General features: G+C 38.6%; 1 protein-coding gene across 1 annotated transcript in view; it reads right to left on the reverse strand.

Annotated features, from left to right (window-relative positions):
- PTPRN2 (protein tyrosine phosphatase receptor type N2) overlaps positions 1-24,002 on the reverse strand; it is a gene marked incomplete at its 5' end in the record, with an annotated part of 472,560 nt that overhangs the window by 57,741 nt on the left and 390,817 nt on the right. The window contains one exon of the mRNA XM_083873585.1: positions 1,538-1,685. Within this exon, the coding sequence (XP_083729711.1) occupies positions 1,538-1,685 (148 nt within the window). The remainder of the gene's footprint in view (positions 1-1,537; positions 1,686-24,002) is intronic.

Raw genomic sequence — 24,002 nt, forward strand, 5'->3', positions numbered from 1 at the left:
ATAGCTCATTGTATCATGAAGACACAGTTTCTACATCAGCCAAATAACCAGCACCAATTTCTGGCAACATCTGCAGCTCCCATGCTGATTCTGTGGCAGTAACCAAAACGAGTCTAGCTTAATTTATGAGCAGGAACTTGAAATATCTTAAGATGGTCTGACTGTAAGTCCATATTGATAGAACACTTTAAGCAGGAAGATTAACTTGGATCAATATGTATTTTCATGGAAAATTTTCACTGCCTACCATGTCAGTTAAGTACTGTTTTTTTTTCAGGATGTAAAAGGGCACAGAAGGCTTGCACTACTCTAACTTTCATGGTGATTTCTTTAGAACTTCTCAACAAGCCTGATCCCAAAACACATGGAAATCAGCAAACTGCTGCTGTTGCCCCAGCAGGCTTTTGACCAGCACCATATTTACTCAGGAGAATTAATACTGCCTAGTTGCTGTAATCCTCTCCTGAGTAGAAAAGTATTGCACAAAGAGCCACCACATAAACAAAAGAGACAAACCCTGCTGAAGCAAATATGCAGGGACTGATGGGCTCAGTTAAATTATCATGTCCTTTCAAAGAATCTTCACTCTAAATCTGGCTATGACATTTACTCAATGTGTTACCTGTCATTTCCCCATTTCTAAAGGAGGAATACTACTTACTCAAGACTCTCTTAGGAAAAATTAATGTTTTCAGGGCACTTTAAAAATTAAACCAGCTATAAATATTTGCCAAGCTATCCAGCTGGATTGTGGGCACACTGATTGAGAACATTTTGGTTGCTGTGGACTGTGCATATATTCTCAGTTTCATTTTTGTTTCATTGGTTGCTTAATGAAATATGTGTCCATACAATACCAATGTAATTGATGAGATATATATATATATGTTTGCAAAGGAAAAATATGCTACTTTTATTTCAAGCTCAAAAGGTGGCTGCTTGCAGGAAAGAGCAGACTCTAAGAATATAAACATTGGTTCCTTTTTTTTAATAATTCCTCTTATTTTTGTGTGTTTAGAGAAGCTTTGCAGAGAGAAACCAGTTTGCAAACTCATCCAGTGAAGCCTAAAGGGGCTCCTTCAGTACAGCTGAGTATCTGATAAACAGATCATCCAGCTCTGCCTACAGACTGCTGGTATTACTGCTGGATGGACAAGAGACCAACTTGTCTTGGTCAGAAGAGCAATAGATTTCTACTGAAGAGCTAGAAATGCCACTCTTGTACAGACAGCATATTCCAGCACTGAAAATCACTCTGGCTATGGAACTTTGCAAGACAGCATAGCTGCAGCAGCAGTGTTATGTGGCACAGTTGTGCATTTTTGTAACATATGTGACTTACAAGGAAGATAAACAGGGTCTGATATGACAACAGGACGTGCACCCAGCCCATATTGTAGCCACAGCTCTCCAGTACACATAGAGACCATTCCACACTGTTTACCTCCCTTCTGCAGCTTTCACACCACTCTGCAAAGGATACCAGAGAATGTATCAAGAACTAAAAATGCCATGACACAAAGGGAAGTGTACATACATGGTACCACAGCCCGTGAGCGGTTCTTCTGCGCATTCTCCTCCTGCTGTGCCACGGTGCTGTCGTTGGGCTCAGCCTGGTAAGCACACAGAGCTTCCCACTCCTTCTCCAGGCGATTCTTGTTTTTCAGGTGATCCTCCATGTAGGACTGGAATTAAAAGAATACTGCATTAAGCATTGACTTAGCTAGGCTGGAAGCTAAGCTAAAAGGATGTTTCTCAAATCATGGGAATCCTGAGTTTGAGGGAAAAAAGAGGCTCAGTTCTAAGGTTCCTTTACTTACTTAAGAGAGTTAACTTCAAGCTTATTTGTGCTGTAAAAAAATGAGAATTATAAAATGTACCAGTGCTAACACAGAGGAAATGCATGAAACGTCCAGTCCCTGAGCTTTAGGAGGAAATTATTTCCTCTTCAGTACCTAGAAAACACAAGCCCAAATGTCTCTTTCAACAGGCAATGGAAAAGAAACAAAGTTCCATTGACAAAAATTACTACAAACAACAACTTCTGTCAAAACAAAGGATTTTACAACTAAAGTTCAAGCACATATGCACATCACAACAGCAATAGAAATGTTGAAAATAATTTTAAAATTGCCAGGCTGAACTGTCATGGCTCAAGCACTGGGTCCTCAGAAACTCATCTTGCAGATGAACTAGCACAGAGAGCATTGAACTGAAGAGATGTTGCTAATTAATATTAATATGTTGTTAAAGACTGTACATTGTTAACAGTATTGGGAAAAGCATCACCAAAGAAAACTCACTGTGGCAGGAATGATGGGCTCATTACTTTGCAGAGCCTGCCATCTTCTCCTACAACAAGCAAGAGAACCACCTCACATTACACCCCGTTCACATTTGTAAATTAAACTCCATACTGCCTTTAGTAGCTAGGTTGAAATTAACATTCCTAAACAGATTTAAAAAGGACAGACTGTTTAGGAGACAGGCTCAGGGTCAATAGCAGAGCTTCTGACAAACATCAGTCACAGTGGTTATTGCTGGAACGTTCACTAATACAGCCCAATCTGTAGCAAACCTTGTCTACAAAAAGCTCCCAGAAAGGATTCACTGTGATGTATAAAAACCACTTTAATTGCATAGAAAACCTTTTCCATAGACAATCCCTGTGATGTCAAATTGTTTTTCCCAAATGTGCTTTAAAGAAGAAAGGCTCTCACGCCCTCCCAACAGGTTTAACAGAAGGTGTAAAAAGCTTGCAGCTTGTCCTCGCCAAACAGGAGCTCTGCAAAGCTGTTGTGCCACTGTGCTTCCCACCTGGCTGGCAGGGCAGGATACAGCTTCCTCTTGCAGCTTGAACAGTTTTTTGATGACAAAAGAGCCCCTGACACACAGCTTTGTTTGGTGCAGGGTTTGTCAGGCACCTGCGTCTTTAGACGAGGTTTGTAAATCAAACCCGGTTCTGAAAAACCAATTCAAGAAGCGACGCTTCCAGAACGGATGTCTTTAAGGACACAGAAAGATATTGCACTTAGAAGAAAGGTTTCTAAAGGAGGCAAAAAATAGTGGTGGCCTAGATACAATCAAAACACCTACTGTGTGATTGCTTCTTTTCTATAACGAAGGAAAAAGCATTGCAGTGGACAGAGCTGTGACCTGACAGACCTGGAGCTGGGAGAGCGGTGTGGGTCAGGTAACATGTTCCCAGCATTAACTTGCAAGTTAACAGGAGGAAAGCATCCTCTAATAGTTTCTTTGTCCTTGTCAAAAGGCTGTTGCTACCGAGGAAAGGAGGGAGGCTAAAGACCCTGTTCTTTTCTCCTAGCAAATCTGTGCTTGGATATGTAAACTAAAATCACAGGAAAAAAAAAAAAAAAAAGAAAAAGATAATCCTTCCAGAGCAGGAGGAATTTTTATGAGGCAAAGGGAAAAAATAGCAAAATCTTACAATACCACAGAGCCAAGACTTCTGGCTTCAGAGCGGCTGTTGAGCATGCAACAGAGACCAGGCAAAGACCAGCCTGTAGCATCTTCCCATTTTAAACCACAGTTTTATAATCTGATTCATTTTGACATGCCCATCCAGCAATGTCCCACAGACTTCAGGGACATTTTATGCAGATATACAGATCTCCCAACACTGAATCTCTCCAAAATACTGGTAGGTCCACAAAGCTGTAGGAAAAGAGCCATGAACATTTGATTCCTAAGGCACTGAATGTAGTAAGGAGTTTTCTGTTGACTCCAGCTTGTTTCTATGATGATTTCAAGGATTTTATTTTAAAAATAAATCTAATTTCCTTTTTAAATCGTCAAATCTGACAATTTGGTAAGGTATGTTTAAGGTAAAGTTTACAGTTAAGGTAAGTTGACTGCTTTCATTGCACATGAACTTTTAAGTAACTCAATGCTCTTTAAAAGTTTTTACTTTTACCCTAATTTTTCAGGTAATCTTGAGTGTAAAGAGACACGGATTTTCAAAGGAAAACACACTGAAATCTTTACTTTAACCAACCATTTTTGTGCAGTTTCAATTCCTGCTTCACATGGCTCAGATTCAAAGGGCACTTCCTGACAGACCTTGAAGAGGTGTTTGACTATTTGAATGGACCCATTGAAGGCTCTGCCCCATATGAACATCTGCTTTACACAGATTTTTAAAAGCTACTGAGAAAGAAGCTTGCTTTAAAACATTCAGGAGCCAGACAATTCCCTTAGAGTTAAGTAATCTTTCATTTACAGTCCTTCAGAGCCTCTTTGCTCATCCCCACTTTGCTAAACAGAAGCTTACTGATTTTGAAACACTCTCTTGGGAGCTGCTGGATGTACATTAAATTGAGTGGAACTTCTGATATTTTAGAGATTGTATGTCTACTCAAATCCACTCCTTAATTAGGATGTTTTGATGAGACATTCTGCAGTGTTTGCCTGGTACAAAAGAAATTCATTACCAACATGTCAAACACTCACATGATTGTCCTTGTCCCAGAGCAGCAGGTAAAATAAATAGAGGTTGTCACCACTGTTATTGCAATGCTTCTCAAGCCTGCTGAAAAAAGCAGAGGTCTAGCCTCACCAATATGTGCACAACAAGGCAAGTCCTGTAATCCCAAGTATATGCTATTATTTAAACAAACACCATCTGCTTTGCACAGGTCTTCTGATGCACCTTAAATTCCATTAACCTTAATTTTCCTTCCACAGGGCCTCACCTACAAGGACAATTGGTAGCTCAGTCCATACTTTCTCTTGTTTGGATAGAGGAGATAGTCTTGCTACCAAACATGCTATGGGAATAAGGAGGATGTGCTGACATTATGCAGACAGAGTGGATGTATTATAAAATCTATTATTACTGTGTGAGATATGCCAGTTGTAAGGCAAAAGGGGAGCTTTCAGCCAGAGCATGAAAAGCTGTCCCAGGGACAATGAATGGGCTAAAGAGATGCTGCCAGTGGCACATACTAAGACAGATTGCATATGCCTGCAGCCAGGTGCAAACACAGAGGACAGTGACCTGGCTTGGCTTTGGTAAAAGATGGCTTTGCTACAGCTTCCTGTGTGCTCAGTTGATGTTGTAACAGGGTACTAGAAAACCAACTATTTTGGTTTTCTTTATTTTTTTCTTTACTCTTTTATCAAAATGCGTGTCCAACGCATCCTCTGTGACTAAATAAGGTCAAAAATATAACTACTAAATTCTAATTGACTGGTCAATCTTTAATCATAGAATCACAGAATCATTTATGTTGGAGAAGTCTATCAGATCATCGAGTCCAACTGGTAACCCAGCACTGCCAAGTCCACCACTAAGCCATGTTCCTCTGTACCACATCTATGTCTTTTAAATAGCTCCAGAAATGGTCGTGACTCCACCACTGCCCCAGGAAGCCTGTTCCAGAGCTTGACAGCCCTTTTGGTGAAGAAATTTTCCCTAATATCCAATCTAAACTTCCCCTGGCACAACTTGAGTCCATTTCCCCTTCTCCTATCATTTGTTACTTGGGCGAAGAGACTCAATACTTTCTTCAGAGACAGTACAGTTTGCATCTGTCAAGGTATTTGTTTTAAAAATGCCTATTTTATTAATTGATGTTCAGTTGCCACAATTATTTTTGGCACCATACTTTCAATATAGTACTTGAGTAGGAGCTCTTTTCATGAAAAGATGAAAACATGTGCAGCTCTCAAATTGACAGACCCTGACAGGTCTAATCGAATTTCAAATGTCAGCTGAAGACGTGGATGTGAAATGATCTTAATCCTTGTGAATGGTGACCTCTCAAACCCACACTGTTCACCCAACAGTGTGGGAGCCACTGCTTTCAAACTCCTGCTGCTTTTTCCAGAGATGCAGAGGGCCAGGCAGTGCTGTTGTGCTTTCCAGGGTTCCTCAGAAGGAATGTGTAGAGGAGAAAATTTGTCTTAGCTGTTATATAGTAAATTGTGCAGTACAAGACTATACTTGAAAAAATTTGTTTTGTAATCTTGTCAGTTAATTTAAATAATGAGTTTTTTTGCCTTTGTTCCTTGCTCACTCATGGGTTGCATCGTTCTCGCCCAGGACACCCCAGAATTCTTGCTACTCTGTCTGAACTTCTTTGTGTTCTTTAGTACTGGCTATGTGTAAGAGGAATACTTTTCTGCCTAAATCCAATTTGCTTCCAACACCACATACAGTCTTCTTCCATTTTCTGGCTTAATACCTTATCATTAGTGGCTTCACAGTAAACTTCTCTGTTCCCACTCATATTACTCACAGTGCTATAGAATTCAGAGACAGAAGTAGCCTATCTGATTACTTGCTTCCAGGTCTTCAAATAACGTTATTTCTTATACTTCGCTAGAACCTTTCTAACATTTGGGTGCTCTGTATCTAAAGCAGAAGCCTAAGGCACAGTTCACTACTACTTCTTGGAACTCTAACTGTTCTGAACTATACATTGTATACCTGGAAATATAAAAGTATTTTCAAGGAGGAACACTAGTTCTCATTTCAGATTTTTTTTTCATAGGGATGTCAACAATATTTCTTTTCTGTTTCAAACTTAATTTGCTATTCATTTTCACCAAGCCATTCATTTCAACTTTAGTCTGCTTGCTCAGAATATCACTATTCTCCATAATTTTTGCTTGTACATATTCCAGTGTCTTCACAGATCATGAATTAATGGATCTATGCAAATTATAGATGTCTTCTTGTGACTCTTTTCTTCAAAGATAATTTATCTGTTGTATGTATTTACAGGTTTAACATTTTCAAACTTTTGAATTACTCCTCTGTCATTATGCCTGTGCAAAACTTCAGCCTGTGATGAAAGTCATTGTCACTTCCACTCATTTCCACATCATTATTCAAAAAGTTACAGACAAATGGCTCCAAGAGCAATTCCTGTATTCTGTCAGACACTCCTAGACAGCTTTCGATCATTACTTTTTGTATATCAACCTTTTGCCTCATTTCAATCCACATAATTGTCCTCTAAAAAATTTGCATTCATTTTTCAATTAACTATTCATGAGACAATGTCACGACTTTATTAAAATCTGTATGTATTACATCCATTGTTTTCACTTCATCTACTGGGTTTTGTAGTTTTACTTAAATAAAAAGCAATCAGGGAAGATTTGCTCTTTATAAAATTATGCATATTCTTACTCATTGTTTAGCTATCCAATGGAAAGAGTGAAGGAGATTAGCAAACACACAATGGAAAAACTCCAGCCTTCCCCATTCTCTTAAATGACACCCTTACATTTGTTTTCCTTTTATGCCCTTGAAAAATCTCTCTCTAGATAATCAGCAACTCTTTTTTTAATATGGGCTCCATTATTTTCTAGGGCTGGAGTCTGGACTCGGGGAATAGCAACAGCAAAGTTCATTTCTCTTTTTCTGCTCCCCACTCCTCTTTTACAAAATTATTACTTTATTCTTCTATTTTGGTACACCCAAACTCGTCCAATAAAGCCCCCTGAGATCAGTGTCACTATTACAACTCTGAGACATATTCAGATCCCACAGAGCACCACAATGTTTTTTCCACACTTTTTAAGCATTTCTCACTTCCCAGCATGGTTTCATAATGACACTGAAGTTTGGGGTCTTGCTTGCAGAAGATTAGTCTTTCTCCCTGAGCTGCCCTGGTGTCCTTGCACAGACAAAAGGCTGGGAGCTCATCACATGTTTCCATGAAGAAACTTCCAGTGGTGCTGAAACATGGGAGCAGAGCCAAACTATGCCCATGCTTCCCTACTTTTCTTCCTAGCAAAGCAGAACTTAAATAAATAGGAGAGGCACTAACTATGTCAACCAATTTCAGTCTTTCCATCGACTAGCATGTTAAGAAAATAATTTTTTTCCAACCAACCCCCAATACTGCAACTGGTACCAAGACCAGCTCCATCTCTGAAGCATCAATCCATAAATGTTAGAAATATCAACTTCAATCCCCAATATCAAGTTTTCAATATTAACTGCAAAGAAGTGTGACTTTATTGGGCTAGTTATATCTGGCTTATATAGACATATAAAATGAAAAATTCTGATGTGGCAGCTCATTGTCAGTATCTCACCGAACTTGTATGTGGAAGAAATCTCAGTAAATTACAATCTGGCTATAAAGTCTAACACACTTTCAATCCTGGGGAGTGTTCTGCATCCACTGCTCTACTGGAACCAGGATTCAATCACCTGATTAGTCAGACATTTCAGGGTGAAGGCTTCTTTCTCTTTTCTAACTTGTCTTTCTAACTATGATCCCGGATGTCCTGCTCACAGTAATCACAAATGAAAAGATATGGGAAATAATAATTTGAGAATTTGTGTTTTCTCTTTGCAAAAGACACTGAGAAATTATTTTTCCTCCTCTGTTTGCAGCCATATTACTACCATGATGTGTTTTGATCTAATAGTTCTCGTATTTCTCAGGACGTGATTACAGCAGTGAAAAAAATAGTTTTGAAGCTTTTCAGTTATGTACTGAAAAATACTATAGAGCTCTACTTGTACTTTGGCATGAAACACTACTAATATCATACATAATATGGTAGGTGATGAAGGAAAACTTAAAAAAAGAGCCAGAGGGAGGCAATTCACTGACAAAGCAACTATTCAGTGTGGTTGAGAATAATATCCCTAGATTGCTTCAAATAGGTTGTATTATTCGGAAATAATTTAACTTCCATGGTGATACCAGCCAACAATAAAAATGACATTCCATAGTTTCAGTTTCATATTTTTAGATGTAAAGCTCATTGTAGACACCTAAGCATGCTCACAGAAGAGCAGCTGTGCTTTCAGCATGCCATCTCAAATAATGTTAAATTATTGCCCCTGGTTTGCTAGAGAAGTATCACCTTTACACAAGCAGTTTAAGGCATCTACCAGACTGGACCAGTGTGCAGCTTTGGCAAGAATGGCTGTAATTCACAAGTATATTAGATGGCAACCTATGTTCTGTTTGCCTAAATTAACTGATTGATGCAGCGTACATCACCATCTCTCCCTCTGTCAATGCTCTGATAATAGAGTTTTGTAACTTGTAAAAGGATTACTTCAATCCAATCAGCAGGTGCTGGGATCAGTGTGTGTCACACAAACACTTACTAATCCCTTTTCTTACAGCTCCCAGCTGCCAAAGGGGTTCAATGAAATCCCAGTGAAATGGATGGATACAACCTGGTCTGGACTGACACAGGTTGTCATCTCTGGAGGAAATCTTGGAAAATACACATAATACTAATTAGCATTGCTTCAACTGGAATGGGGGAGGCAGGTATACTTCTAAAAAGAAATGCAGCTAAGAAGTTAAACATTTAAAAAATGGAATGCTTAATTATTAAATATTTACTCTACCTGTCTCTCTAAATATAGCAGAAGATAAAGAAATTCACTCTACAAGGAATCCCTTCTTAAGGAATATCAGCTACTTAATGGTGTCATCTAGGTCTTAAAATACAACCACCCTCATCTCCTCCTCCTTACCCCCTTTTTTGAAATCTAAATTATGCCTATGAAGTTTCACCCCTGCAATTACTTTGCTTTAAATAAACCTCAACAAAAAAGAGAAGATGATTGCCATAAAAGGAATATAATTTGCTCTCTTACAATCCCTGTATTTCTATAGCTCCTTCTTGTCCAACTGTCTGAAAGTGCTCACATTACTTCTTCAGGGGAGGCAAGTATCACTGCTGCTTCACAGATGGGAAATGAAAGGGAAGTAACATTGAAATGAATTCCCCAGGGTCACAGAATATACTCCTAAAACAACGATTTTTGCAGGAATATTTTTGACATCTGTTTCTTATCCCACGATCATGTTTATAGACATGGCTAAGAGTCAGGAAACCTTAATGAATCCATATCTGATAACATTTTTGTAATTACAAGTATACCAAATGTTTTGACTGTGATGGAATTAGTACCGATTTTGGGTTGGGGATTTTGTTAAGAAGTACATGGTCTAAGTGTCTGGTGAGTAGATAAATTTATGCATTTGCTGAATGTTGTTTATACAAAGACATGCCAAGGTAAATAACATATATGTAAAAGATGAATTATTCAGAAGCAGTTTCCAAAATTTCTGTACTTCTTAGTAGATTTCACTACAAAAATCTTAAGTAATAAATAGCCTTCACAAAAAGGAACAATATTACTTCAAAAAATTAAGGTCTAAACCTCTTAGTCAAATACTGCTATTTCACAGCATGGGATATGTTGTGACATTTCTTAAAACCAAAAATAAATCCAAAACAAGAAAAAACTCAGCCCAAACCTCCCCATTAAAGACAGCTCTGCAGTACAGGAACTGGCACCAAGGAGAGTGTCAGCTGAATTTATCAACTGAGACATTTTGGGAAGCATTTCTGGGAGCTTTGTTAAAATGTAAAAGCACAAGCATGTAAAAACTAGCTGGAAAACTGAACAAAAATATACAAATCAAGTCCTTTGACTCTTGGTGATAAATATTGACACCCAACACCATTCTCACAGAAAACTGCTATTTAGTTCTTACACATTAAATCAATTTTTCAGATGATCCCTTCTCACTTCATTTTTTTACTAATGTTTTAACACCATATCACAATCCAAGACATACTTGTGATTCATTTATATGTCTGTTGTGTGTCTGAAATCAAAACTTTAAAAATATATTACTGCACACTAATTACCTGGCTGAAAACACAAACCCAAATTCCCTGGCTTCTTCTCGTAGCCCTGCTAACTGAATTAAGCATCTAAATTTGGATTCCCTGTTGGGTACTGTATTTTAAAATTTAAATTTTAATGAATTACAGTCTGTGTTTCTTTTCAGAGCACTTGTATAGTCATCTTCCTTTACTATATATATACAAATTACCGAGAGATAAATAAAGAATTCTGAAAATGTCATGTTTAAAAATAATCCTCTCTTCAAGCATGGTCAAGTTCTACAGAGATAATGAGACCAGTAAAACCCAGGCAACCATGACCAAATGATACAGAACATGATGTGATTTATAGATAGTCTGGAAAAATATCACTGTGTTAGACACTGGCCATCTTGAGGGCAGAAAGGAAAATATTACTTTTACAGACATAAAACCCTTGCTAAAGCAAAGGGATAAGTACTTACTTACTGCTACTCTTAAACTTGTGAATAAAAGTCAAAAAGTGTTTCTCCAAGAAAAAATAATAACTGATAAAGGAAAACCCCTCTGCTTTTCACTGTGGGTATGGGGGTGGTTTTTTGGGTGGTGGGGCAAGGTAAGACACCAAACTGATAGAGTTTGTACCTAAACACACACAGAGGCTATAGAAAATTGAGAACATGCAACATGAAATCCAAAATTTTTGCAATTCTTGCTATACCCACAGCCCAGAGCCAGGCTATGCATACAAACACAAGTGACCATTAGGTTACCTGGGAGAAAAAGCAGAGAAAGAATAAACTGGATAATCAGTCTTTTCCTTAGAAATCTCCTGTAACAGAGACCATCACCTCAAACTCCACAAACATCTTCAACAATCACATCCTTTCACTCAGGACCATTCTGGAACCATGTCCACTACCTAGGAAGTTCCATGTTTGCACACAGAGAAGCGATACAATTAGTGAACTGCCAGTCCCATGGATGCACAGCAAACTCAGTGCAACAGTAAAAACAAAGAGCTTGACTATAAAAGACAGATGAGAAAGCCGGTTGAATGAAATACTGATTTTTTAATGGTTGGACTTGATATTGGAGGTCTCTTCCAACCTAAATGACTTTGATTTTATGACAGTAAGAAATGAAGAAACTCTTTTTTCACAGACGTCCTTTCAGGACTTAAAAGAGACAACTGTGGGAGAAGACACCTCTGCCCCACCCCTTCCATGTCACACTTACAACCATGTTGAAACAACATGCAGGAGGAGAATAAGCAATGCTGGCTGTGAGAGAGATGCAGCTGGCATCTACCCAGCTCCCAAATCTGGAGGAAGTGTCCCATTTTTCAGGTAACCTTTTATCTATGCACAATGGGATTTTCAACTGACGCTGGCCTAGCTCAGTGATTCTCAAATATTCTTCTCATGAAAGCATTCAAAAGGGATTGTGAAGTGATGGTAGAAAGGCTTTAGAAGTGCACAAGCTGAATCCTGCCTACTCCTGGGACTCTTGAGTTTCCATGGAAGCCAGTAAAGGATAACACTTTAAAGAAGTTTGAGGAACACTGGTCTAATCCACAGATGAAAATATTTGAAGTGACAGAGGGCAAAATAAGAACAAGGAAAAAACAATGTGAAAAGAGGACTGAAGAAGAAGCCAAGAACAGACTGTAGAGGTCAACAAAGAAGTGAAATGATGAAAGAAGACACTATACTGCAAAGGAAGTCAGAAAAACAAAAACCAGAACACAGCTAAATGCAATGGGAAGCAGCAAATTTTGGTCATAGCTGATAACTCTCAACATTTCCTTGCATGCTGTTCCTTATCCTTGGAACCCTTCCCTTCAACTGCTGAACAATGAGAATACATTGAGGGAGTGACAGTAGTAGTTTTGAGTAGACAGTAAAAGTACAGCTGACTGTTAAACAGAAAAATTTGGTGCATGTGCACGATTGCTAAGGATTTAGCAGATTGGGCATATATTCTTGAAGAAAACTGTTATCAATTCAGAAGAGACTCAAAGAATGTGTGGAAGGCATCCTTCTCCATCACAGAGTTATTTACTATAGACTGCACATCCTCAGTTTGGTTTTCACAAGCTTTTTTGATATGTATTTAATATCTCTCAGTCAGCTCTCCAAATATGGAATATTTTGCTCTTAGAAAATGAGGTGAAAACTAAACTTGCAGAATGAAATCTGACAAACCCACATCCAGAATTCTCTTATACTTTCATGTCTTAAAAAAGAGTAATGAGCAACAAAAAAGGGCAAAAATATTATCCTTTGATACAACTCTTTTTCTGTTAAAGTCAGTAAGATGAGTTGTGAGAACACAGCACTGGGACACCAGGGAATGGGGGTCTACTCCTGGCTTTGTTTCCAGCCTTAAGGTTTGTCTTGGTCAAGATGCGTCCCTGTCTGTGCCTGAGTTTCCTGGACTAAAAAGACAGGATAATGATATTGACCTTTAAAGAGAGCTTTGAATCTATTGATCAAAAGAGGTATAGAAGCATTGGCTTATTATTATTTTGGTTACTGAAGTGAGTTGAAAGGATCCTGGTGAGTTTTATCCAAATTTTTTCTATCAGCCCCCAGAATCCTACCTGAAGGGCAAAGTTTCTCAAAATTCATTTATGAGGACACACATATGGTAAGTCACAGGCTGGTGGATACCCTCAGACACCACAGAGTTTTCTTGACTACAACAGAACTTCAAATGACACAAAAACCATTAATGGACTTCCAGGATAAAGAGTGTTTTAGGCCCCATCAGTGCATTTACTACAGCAATTAGACACTATCATGATGTTTTCAATCAAACTGGTCCAATGCAATCAAAGACGCCAAAAGGTGAAAGGAGGCAATGAAGAAAGCACTTTTCTCAGGCAGGTATTACACACAAACACACATGAGAAACAGCAGGACACCCCTCTGCTGTGAGCCAGCACTGCCCTGGGCATCTTAGATTGCTGTGGTTAATAAACCCAACCCTTCCAGATGCCTTCCCCAGCAGAAGATAAATAGCTGCAGTAGATTAATAGCTGCATTATAAATACTCCTGCATTTAGAAAAGCTTTGGGTTTGGATTCTGCATTAGCTTCATCCTTGAAAAATTCCATCTTTTAAGTCCACTCCAGCCAACCACACTGGCATGGTGACTGTCTCTTACTGCCATGGTCCACACAGTTTGTTATGATCCTTACAGGTTAAGAAACACCCTTGGATGCCTTTGACCTAATATTCTAACATATACATAATTATAATATATACAAAACATGATTTGGTGATGAAAGTGCTTCTCTGGGTATCGTTACTGCATGTTATCCAGCAACTGCTACGTTTAAGCTAAAACTCCTTTGGTATTGTCTGATGAATGAAGAGAATGTACATTTCAGGACACTTCCTGCTGCAATGGTACTCCTGCAAGACTGTTCCAAGGAACATTGTAGGATTAATTATAGGTAAAAGGTTAGTTCTGTAACCTGCAGTTTTTGGGGTTGTGAAGTCCCACATGCTCTACACAGAGGTAAAGCTTGGAGTAATCCCATGGTAGAGCAGGTTTATGAGGGTTTGTTGTGCTGATGGTACTTCTATACACAGTCCATCTATTCATGCAAATAATGTCTTAAAGCATTTAAATGATCTCTATCTATTCTACTGGTAAAATTTGTCACTCTCAAAGACATGTGGCATCTTTTCCATTAGCTTTTTTCTGTAATGTGACACAGGCAGATTAAAAGGGTTCTTTAACATACATCTCCTCCAGTACTGATGTAGTTGAGACCACTGCAAATTAAATTTTATAAATTATCATTGCTGTGCTTTTCACCATTTATGTCACTATATATTTGCAATTTCCTCATCCCAAGTAGCACAAACAGCCTTGTCAGCTTCATTTCTCTGCTGCTGAAAGAGATGAAAATTGCAAATATTGCAAGGTAAAGTTTTAAAATTTAAAATACTAGATGTTTTTTCATTAACACAGAGAAGTTGTATATATTGTATCTCTACTCCCAAATATTTATCTGTACCTGTAGAGGATACCATTGCTGTTCATGGTATTTGTACACAAGCAAGCATGTGGGTATGAAGCACCCACCACTGAACAGTCATCTCAAGGCACATGATACTAAAAAAATATACAAACCCTGAAAATACACCAGTATTTAAAGGTATAAGAAGGCCTAAATAAACATGAAGTAGCACTATGTCATAAATATATCAACAAGATCTAGGGCCTGATTCTGACTGGGCTCCCACCTGCTCATCACTAGTCTGCAGACACAGCCGTGGGTGCAATTTCAGCTCTCAGATTTTCCTGCTGTAGCTTTTTTCCCCTTGTTATCTCAGTAGACATCTTCACTTTGCTGAGATGGATATTGAACTACCATCCTGCTACACATTCTAGGAATATGCACACAGCAAGCAGCTCGGCATCAGCTCACACATGAACAGCCTTAGCTCCCATAAAATATTCATTCATTTAAAAAATATTTGCACCCTGCTGTCAAACTTAGACAAATTCATACTGAGCCTCAGAAAATAGCTGTTTTAATGGTAAATGATGTTCCAGAAACCTCTTTCAGGCTAAACACTCTCGTCAAAATTATTTTAATAAGAAAGATTAACAATTTCAACATTAGCTGCTAATCCCCTTTCATTTGAAACTGTGCTGATAAAATTCTTTGCTTGTCATTCAAATAGTAAGTAATAATTATAGATTTGGGGCCTCCATCTCTTGCTTCATTAATAGTAAATTGCATGGAAGTCTGAAGCATAAAGTCAGCTTTGATACATCTCAAAATGCAATTTCCATAGCTTTCCTTAGCTATGTACAATTAATTACAGAGTTAATAAGGGGAATATGTTAATGAAAGGGAAATTATTCACTCAGACCACCTGGTCTTATCAAATTTCTTTAGTATGTTTCCTTCTTTCTGTGAATTTGCATGACAGCAAGAACACAAATCATGGCATGCATTGCTAGTCCTTTATTATTTTCATTTGCAACCAGCTAAAGTCCACTTAAATTAAATACAGAAAGAATTAAAGTAGTCGTCACTGGTAAATAACTGACTGCATTTGTTTTCTCAAGTTCAGTACCTTTATAATTTTAAAATAAAATTGCTTAAACAGCTTTATAATTACCAGACTCTCTTCAATGCTGAAATACAAATACAATGCATCCAAAAAGGAGACATTGTCATCTTCCATTTTCTTTAAACAAATGTGCTGCATGTGCACATATTTAATAAAAGATCTACAGAAACGTGCTTCAGTTCACTGCAGTCTGACAGCTACTAGAGCTCAGTTGCTATGTGCAGTAGGGGTTTTGGATGTTCACGAGAATATTTTAGTTGGTACAAACAGCCCAGTCAGAAGGTGGCAAACCTTCTCATAAATCATCTTAAAAATAACACAGTTGTGATACATAGTCAAAGAAATATTTTTTAAAGATGGGTTAAATCCAGAAACCAACCATCTTCAACAAATCTTGATGGATTTACTACTGACCAGACAGAGGACAAAAACATTTCAGGACCTGGACACCAGCCCTCATAATCATTCCAGAAAGAAAAAGGCCAGAGAATAATTCCTAGAGCAATGGCAGGTTGTGTTTGGAGGAGGTGATGCTTCTGAGCAGTTTATCACCCCTCCCTCCTATTCTTAGCTCAATGCAAAGGTCCAACATACAGCCAGCAACAAGAGGCAACTCATAATTCTCCCTTGCTATGAATAGGGTTTTCTTGGCCAGCTTGGCAACCTAAAGCAGCATTAGCTCATGAGTCTAGGAGAGGAGGATAAGGGAGACATGACAGCATTGAGGGAGAGCTGCCAACTATAAAAAAAGTAAGATATTACTCTGGTCTGAAACAAAAGGACAGTTACATAAAGGAGACAAACTCTGCAGAATTATGTCTTTTGTAAAGATATACTGGGATAGGGACGTAACATTTGAGGGTGGAATACTTTACCTGGTTTTGACCAAAAAGTAAAACAGCCCTCTTTTATGGAACAGCAAATACTATGTCATCCACTTCCAAGCAAAATCCACAGATTATTTTAATGTTTATCTCCTTATTTAAAAATGTTTCCACAGCTGCGTCGTGGGTGCATATGCAAAATTTGATCATCACAGGAGCATTTTGTCTGTGTCCTACACATCAAATTTTCCAAATACCACCCAAACTCTGTTACCTTACTCAGAAAACACTGCCAAATTATGGTCTAATCCCAGAAGAAGTTGCAGAAAGCAAAGTATAAGTTTTTTTCAGTCTTGCCCTGAAGATGAGCAAAACCAAACTTTGTTGAATCAGTGGAGGGACTCAACTGTCTTCATTACAAATAACCAGGCCAAGAACTTTTGCTGGCATGGCCCACACAAAGAGAAAGGGCACTCCAAAATACTGATGGGAGTTCTCCAGGGCATCCTAAACTGCAACTGGCACAGCAGTGCAAAAACACAATTTTGTGTCTCTTTGGAAGTAACACAAAGCCAAGTCCTGGTTTCACCCTGAACCATATTTTCAGAAGCTCTGAAGCTGTAGTCCCATTTACCACACATCACTTGATCTTAGCAGTGCACCATGTCTAGCAACCCATGTGAGTAATTTCTTTTACCCACAGTGAGTCAAAACTCACCACCTTCTCATATCTGAACTCTGCCACCAGCTCAAAAATACTCTATAACATCTACCATCATCTTGGGTCTCCTGCCTGAGAAGTGTTCCTGAATGACTCTCTTTCTAGTATCCTTCTAAACAGGCAGTCCCACCTCTTAGGTCCAAAATACGATTAACTGCTGTATCTGCTACAATCAATTATCAAGGATTTAATGCATGATGTGTGCATGCACAATAGGAAAAATCCAGCAAGAGCACTTCATCACTGAGGATGCATTTGGAGCCAAGATCTCCTAGATAAATGCTCACCTCCAAGAGACTCCACAGTTCATGAGACTCTGAGAAGCAGCTGAGTATCCAATAACATTCCTTGTCTTCAACCAGAAGTATCAAAACTCAGGTATTTTTCATGACATCCCCATCTATTGCTACTTGCTACAGCTGTTACTTGTCTTGCCTTGACATTACCTGGACGTCCTCTAGAAATGCAAGAAAGCTGGGTGAAACAGAAGTCCACACAGCCACCAAGATTTGTTTCAGCCAAGAAAATGATTCTTTCTTTTTACTTGGTGCACATAGTTGCATAACCTAGTTTTGTACCACATATTTCTCCCAATGTAACACTTTTAAAATTAGTACTCTAGAATATTGAGAGAAATGTTTTCTTCATCTTTCTACTAAAAGCCTTAGGGAATGATGTAAGTTGGATAAAAGTGTTCAACCAAAGCAGCTTAAACAAAGCTGGAATAAACACTTTACAGTCAAATGACAGAGGAAGATGTAGTCACAGAAATTTGGTGTGTTATTTCTAATCAAGAATACATTAGGGGAAAACAGCTGGCATAGAAGAATTCAGGGAAAAAAAGATTTTGAAATCAATTTCCTACTATGTTCCAGAGGAATGTTTTTCTCAGTTTTATACTGACTCTGCAATTGTCATTATTTCCTAAGGCCCATTCAACAAAATTAATATAGAAAATGGGGGGCAACTTATTATGAAACAAATAAAACTGGAAGAATCAAAGGGTAACGTGTTCATGAATATTTTTTCTGAGTTTTATTGATGTAATCTATGTAGTACATACATCCATTTATTAGATTTATGGCTCTATTAGTAGAGCTGTTTCCATATGCCACGAGATTTTTTTCACTATTCGTCGCAGCTTTTCTTTGCTCTTGTATCACAAGTCCCATCTTTAAACAAACACAGGCAAATGTTCCAAAACAACTTAAACATTTAAGGAGGGAAAAAAAAGGTGTAAAATGAAGGGACAAACAATATTTCATCAGCAGAAGATCTTTCAGGAGGCAGCCAGCTCTGCTTGTCCCTAAAAGCATGACAACTTAGGGAGAGATGGGTAAAGATTTTCCCATCCACAGTGTTTATGTCTTTTTCGGGATACTGGCTATCCTGTCACTGAGTAATGCAATACACAACAGCCCTTTCCCTTGTGACTCCTCCTGTCCAACTGCTCACGATGAAATGGCCTTTAGGGCCAAAGCTTTCTTGGGACTTAATTCTGTGAGACTTCTACAATTATTTATACTGGCACAGCTGAAAGATAAGTTGGAGTTTAGATCCACTTAGCACATGTAAGGAATTTACGCTTCTAGCTAAACTTTGCCACTGACTTTTTTCTCTTCCCATGTGAGGGAGGATTTTTTTTCCTTCATTTCCTCAGTTGCAAGCTTTTTTTAAACAGGGTATTTATATTCTTGAGATGCATGAAGAGGTATTAATGCTGATAGAAGGAGAGGGAAAAGGAAAAAAATAAATTAGAACCCATTTAATAACCAAACAAATGATTGTGACAAAGACCTTGTTTTCCATACCTGCACTCCTCACCTTTGTCCCTGCCAGCATTAATCACCTCTGCAGAATCTGTGTCCCCAGGCAGTGCTCTGCACTCATGCCCTGCATGCTGCTTCACTCAGGAGATGTTCAGTGTGTATATGGATTAAGGTCAAGGTGGAAAGTACACCTGCTTCTAGCTCAGTGCTATTTGTCCTTTCATGCTGGAGCTTCTCTCTTCATTTAGAAAAGTGTGTTTAGATGTCTTTTCCTCCCAATTTTATTGCAGCTTTAGGGATAAAAAGAAGGAATTTCAGCAAGATGTAGTACAGGATCTAGCAAATACCTTTTCCTGTTGCAATGTGTCTTCAGTCACTCAGTTCTACACCCTTCCATATTCAATTAAAAAAAAATCTATAGCTGCTACCCCATAGAGCTCATTTTAAAAAGAATTCACTTCAAAAAATGAGAGTGAGGGGGAAATTGCTAAGAAACCATCAAAAAATTACTATTCAGAGTGTACAGGAATACCAAAATTATCAAAAACCCCCAGGTTCAATAATTGGAAATATTCCCTCCTCTTCACCCACCCCAGTCCTACAGCAATCCTGCCAGTGATTCAGCATCAAAACTAAAGTGGATGCAAAATTCAGCACCTGGGGTTTGCCCATTTTAGCAGCACCAGGCCCCCACCCCATGTCCCCAGCTAAGGCTGTGTCACCTTCTGGGACACAACCTGTCCCAGGACTTTGACAGGAAGTTCCCATATGACGCCAACCTTCAATTCTCTGTAGTGAATGTCCCTCTGGTTTTACAGGCATATTGCCAAAGACAAGAGGATTAAGCAGACTTGTATCTCCTAGATAAAAGGCCAAAGATTTCAGGCTCTAGTCCATCTGTTCCCATCACCTTATTCAGCCCAAGTATGAAACTTTATTCTCCTTCTGAAAAGTACATCATCACAATCAATCACATATTATTGATTGTGATTGATTATATTATTGATTATTGATTGTGATTGTGATAAATAATAATTTCCAATACATAAAGCAGTTTCATACCCTCTGGGAGAAGACTCCTCAGACTTCAGATTACAAAAAATACTGAAAAACACCTTTTGTAAATTCACACTTTCTGAAATTCTAATTATGTATAATGCTCCAAATTTTGCACGTCTGTCTTTCCAAGGAAAAAAACCTGCAAAACACAGAAAATCCTGCAAAACACAGAAAATCACTTCTGCTTCTTCAAATTCCCTCTCTTATATGGTATTCAAGATAACAACCTCATAATGTTCTCATCAAAAGCATGCGTTCCCTTCTTGCAGTACTGCTCTTCATTTAAAACCTCATAAAAAGATTGTAATTATTTTAACAAAAAAAGCATGGTAACACATGAAGCAGGTGTAGGATCCAATCCACCTTGGTGCTGAACTTGTGCTACAGCACAAACAAAAGAGACTCCTTCATGTAAGCTGCAAACATCAACTGGACGGTGCAGGCACAAAGGAGGCATCTCCAGAGAAATCCACTCTCTGCCTAATTCTCTGGAGGCCTTCATAGCCACCCACTTACTTCATCAACTAGAGGGGGAATTTATGGACTCAAGTCAATATCAACACTTCATTAAGTGTCTAAAATATAGAAGCCCAAGTTAGGGAGTCTAAATCTCTCCTGATCACTTTTAAACCCCCTCTGGTTTTCTCGCTGGACTGCAAACAGAATTGTCACCCTTTATTAGAACTTCTCTTGTCAGCTGCAATATAGACATTCACACAAGAGTAATGTGGGTGGAAATTCAAGTTCCTGCTCTTTCCCGTATTGTGACCTTCCAAACAAATGTTTTCTTGCAAAACCACTGGTGACCAAAATGAGGGCACACATCCTGAGCTGCTGCTCATGCTGAAACCAGCCAGTCAGTGCCACAAACATGACTGCATTAAACATGCTCCTCTAATTACACTTTCCAAAGTGCTCGGATTTTTCAGAAAGACAGAATCAAAATGTGCCATATGCGCCACCCTCCTGTTAGAAATGTGATGAAAAAGACAGTGAAAAGGAAAAAAAAAAAAAAGCTCTGAATGTTGTTATCGCTGTCCTTCTGGGCCTCCTGAGCCCTCCCTGCTTCCTCCTGCCAACAGCTCAAACCACCTCACGGTGCTGTCAGCAGTGCAGAGGCATCGCCTTTGCTGCACAGGGAAGTGGCAGAAATGCAAGATTTTTTCCTTTGAAGGCTGGTTTCAGTCTTCAGTAAGTGAGGAGACTGCCCCACAGCCACAGGCTGTGGAAGATTCCTGGTTTCTGCACACCTCGAGCACTATAAACAATGGGCAAACACTAAACCCTAAGCTAAGGTGACTTAGATATGACTGCAGGTATGACTGATAGCATTTTCCAGCAAATTAAACAGCTTTACAGAAATATTTCTGACCAATGCTGCCCCTGAATAAGATTACATGGAGTCATTCAGCAGTCACACACTTCTAACCTATTTTCATTAAAGTTTTACTCTGCTTATGAAACAAAATAAATTATTTCCTGCTGCAACTTAACACAGTAATCCATTGTTTTATTTTCTCTAGGGAGATCCTGGTCCCTAGGAGCAGGATGAGCAATAAGGACTGAGAAGCGTTACCTCAGCTAACTACCCCTTCACTGCACATTGTGGAGCTCCAAAATCCATTACAGACCTGTAAGAGCATTTACCCTGCAAAGCAGAGGGTATTTGCCATTCTTACTAGGCCCCTTACTAATATTTTGCATTGCTTTTTTGGGCACTGAGATATTTTTCAAAGAAAATATCTACAAAATTTAAAAGGTAAGAGGATTGTGGCACAGGAAAATGAGAAGAACTGAAAAATGTTTCGTATTGAATGGTGTAAAAGTTGCAAAGTGTCTCCTCACTGTCCTCCACTTGTATCTGCAAGGCAAAGGGAAGGAAGACTTCACTTCTGGCAAGCTGCTTCTGTTGCTGAGGTCCAACAAGTCACAGCATCCCCCGAAGGAGAGAAATTCAGGTAAATAAGATATTACAGAGATGTTAATTTATTTCTGAGCAGAACATAAACTGGGTCAGCTCTCTTGTTTCATTGTGACCCACAGTGACACAAAACATGATCAAGTCCAATCATCTGCTTCTGTGCTGTAGCTGGGAGATGCTGATCCTTCCACATAAACCTAACCCAGCTTCGCCTTCGGCAAATCTTGTATTTAAGGTTTAACTGCTTCCGTAAGTAAACACCCCACTGCCTGCCTGACCCTCCTATTAGGCTTGCCCTGATAGCAAAGCTAAATGCATCCTTTCCATGCTAACACATATTTTCTTCCTAACTGTATTATCTGAGCCCATAAAGAACATTTTTTTCCCTATCCTGTATGCCACAGCACACAGGCAGACTGCCCTGAATCACTGATTTTTTGTTTGTTCAGGTTAGACTTAAAAAATTAACTGGTTTTCCTCTCTCTGTGTGGCTTGCACTCTCAAAACACTACAGCATTTCTTTACCCTTCTTTGAACCCTCACCATCTTAATACAACATCTGCTGTTAGATAGTTAACACATGTATGAGTTCATCCAGGGTTAAACAGGATTGACTGAGTTATGGACACTGAACACCGTAACAGTGATCTTGACCAATCCATTTTTTAAAGCTTATTTATTGCCATATGAAGACAATTCTTTCTTGCAATTTTGCAGAAACTTGCAGAGCCAGAATAAGTGGTTCCCATATGCAACTTTCTCTCCTTAAAGCATGATTTTGAGACGATTTTTTTTGTTTCCCAATAATATCACTGAAAACAATTTTGTTCAATTTGAAGTAGTTGAAACTGTTTGCAAATGTTAAATGCATACTTCCATCTACATAAGAATTTTTGCTTTTATTTCCATACAAATATTGCCTCAGAACTTTTTGAACCTTGCCTCAGAATTTGTACTTATTTTGAGGTTGGACAACTGGAAATGTTTGGGGTTGCCCATCCTTCCCCCATCAGCCCCCAAGTATTTCACATAACTATGAAAGGAAATCAAGTGAATTTTAATTATGGTTAGACAAAAGTGAAACAGTCAAAGCTGTATCAAATGGTTTTCTGTCATGGGAACAACCCTTCCAAACGTCACTTGTCTACCAGATATTAACATAATAATTAATTACTTTTGGAGGGGGGGATGGCAGAGATGTATTTACTTGGGATGATATACTCTGAGGAAGCATCTGGTTTAAAATCCTGCCCTGCTTTTGCTCAGTTTTATAGCTGACTTGATCAAGGCTGAAGGAGGTCAGTAACTTGACTAAGGTCAAATTAGGCTTTTGGGTTTTGCCTGCCTTCATTCCTTGCTTTGTTATGTGAGGTTGGCTTGTAAGAACTTGAAAAATACCTCAGAAGACAGTACTTTCAAATATAAGTCCAGAAAAAGAAAGAAGTTTAAAATTATGACCCAAAACTATGACATGATGGAGAGAAGTTCCCAAAAGCATGGCAAATTATCAACTGGAAAGGGTGCTTACTTTAGGTAAAAGCAGAAGTCAAATATATAAAGCAAAATAGCACAACTTTTGGTCAAGCTCTTCACCACCACCAAACTTCTACTCAGCTAATGTCAGTGCACTCCAGAGAGACAGTAAATATTTAAAGAAAGATGAAAATAAGGCACAGAAAATGGAAGATTACTCTACAGCTCTCCCAGCAGGACAGAAACAAGCTCCACCAGTCCCAATCACTGGACTGTGACTCTTCTACACAAAAAACTCTTCATGTGTCCATCTCCTACACTGATACTGGTCCCAAGCTGTGCTTGGAAGTAACCCAAGATTTCCAACATAGACTCGATCAATAGGATATATTTGGATCATTTCAAACACGAGAAATCCAGCTTGGAAGAAATTCATCCGAGTACCAAAAAAAAAAAAAAATAAAAATCCAGGCAAGGCTCAAAATTCAGATCCCTTTTCTTTTC

Source organism: Zosterops lateralis, assembly GCF_965231275.1.
Source record: "Zosterops lateralis genome assembly, chromosome: 1".
NCBI classification, from domain to species: Eukaryota; Metazoa; Chordata; class Aves; order Passeriformes; family Zosteropidae; genus Zosterops; species Zosterops lateralis.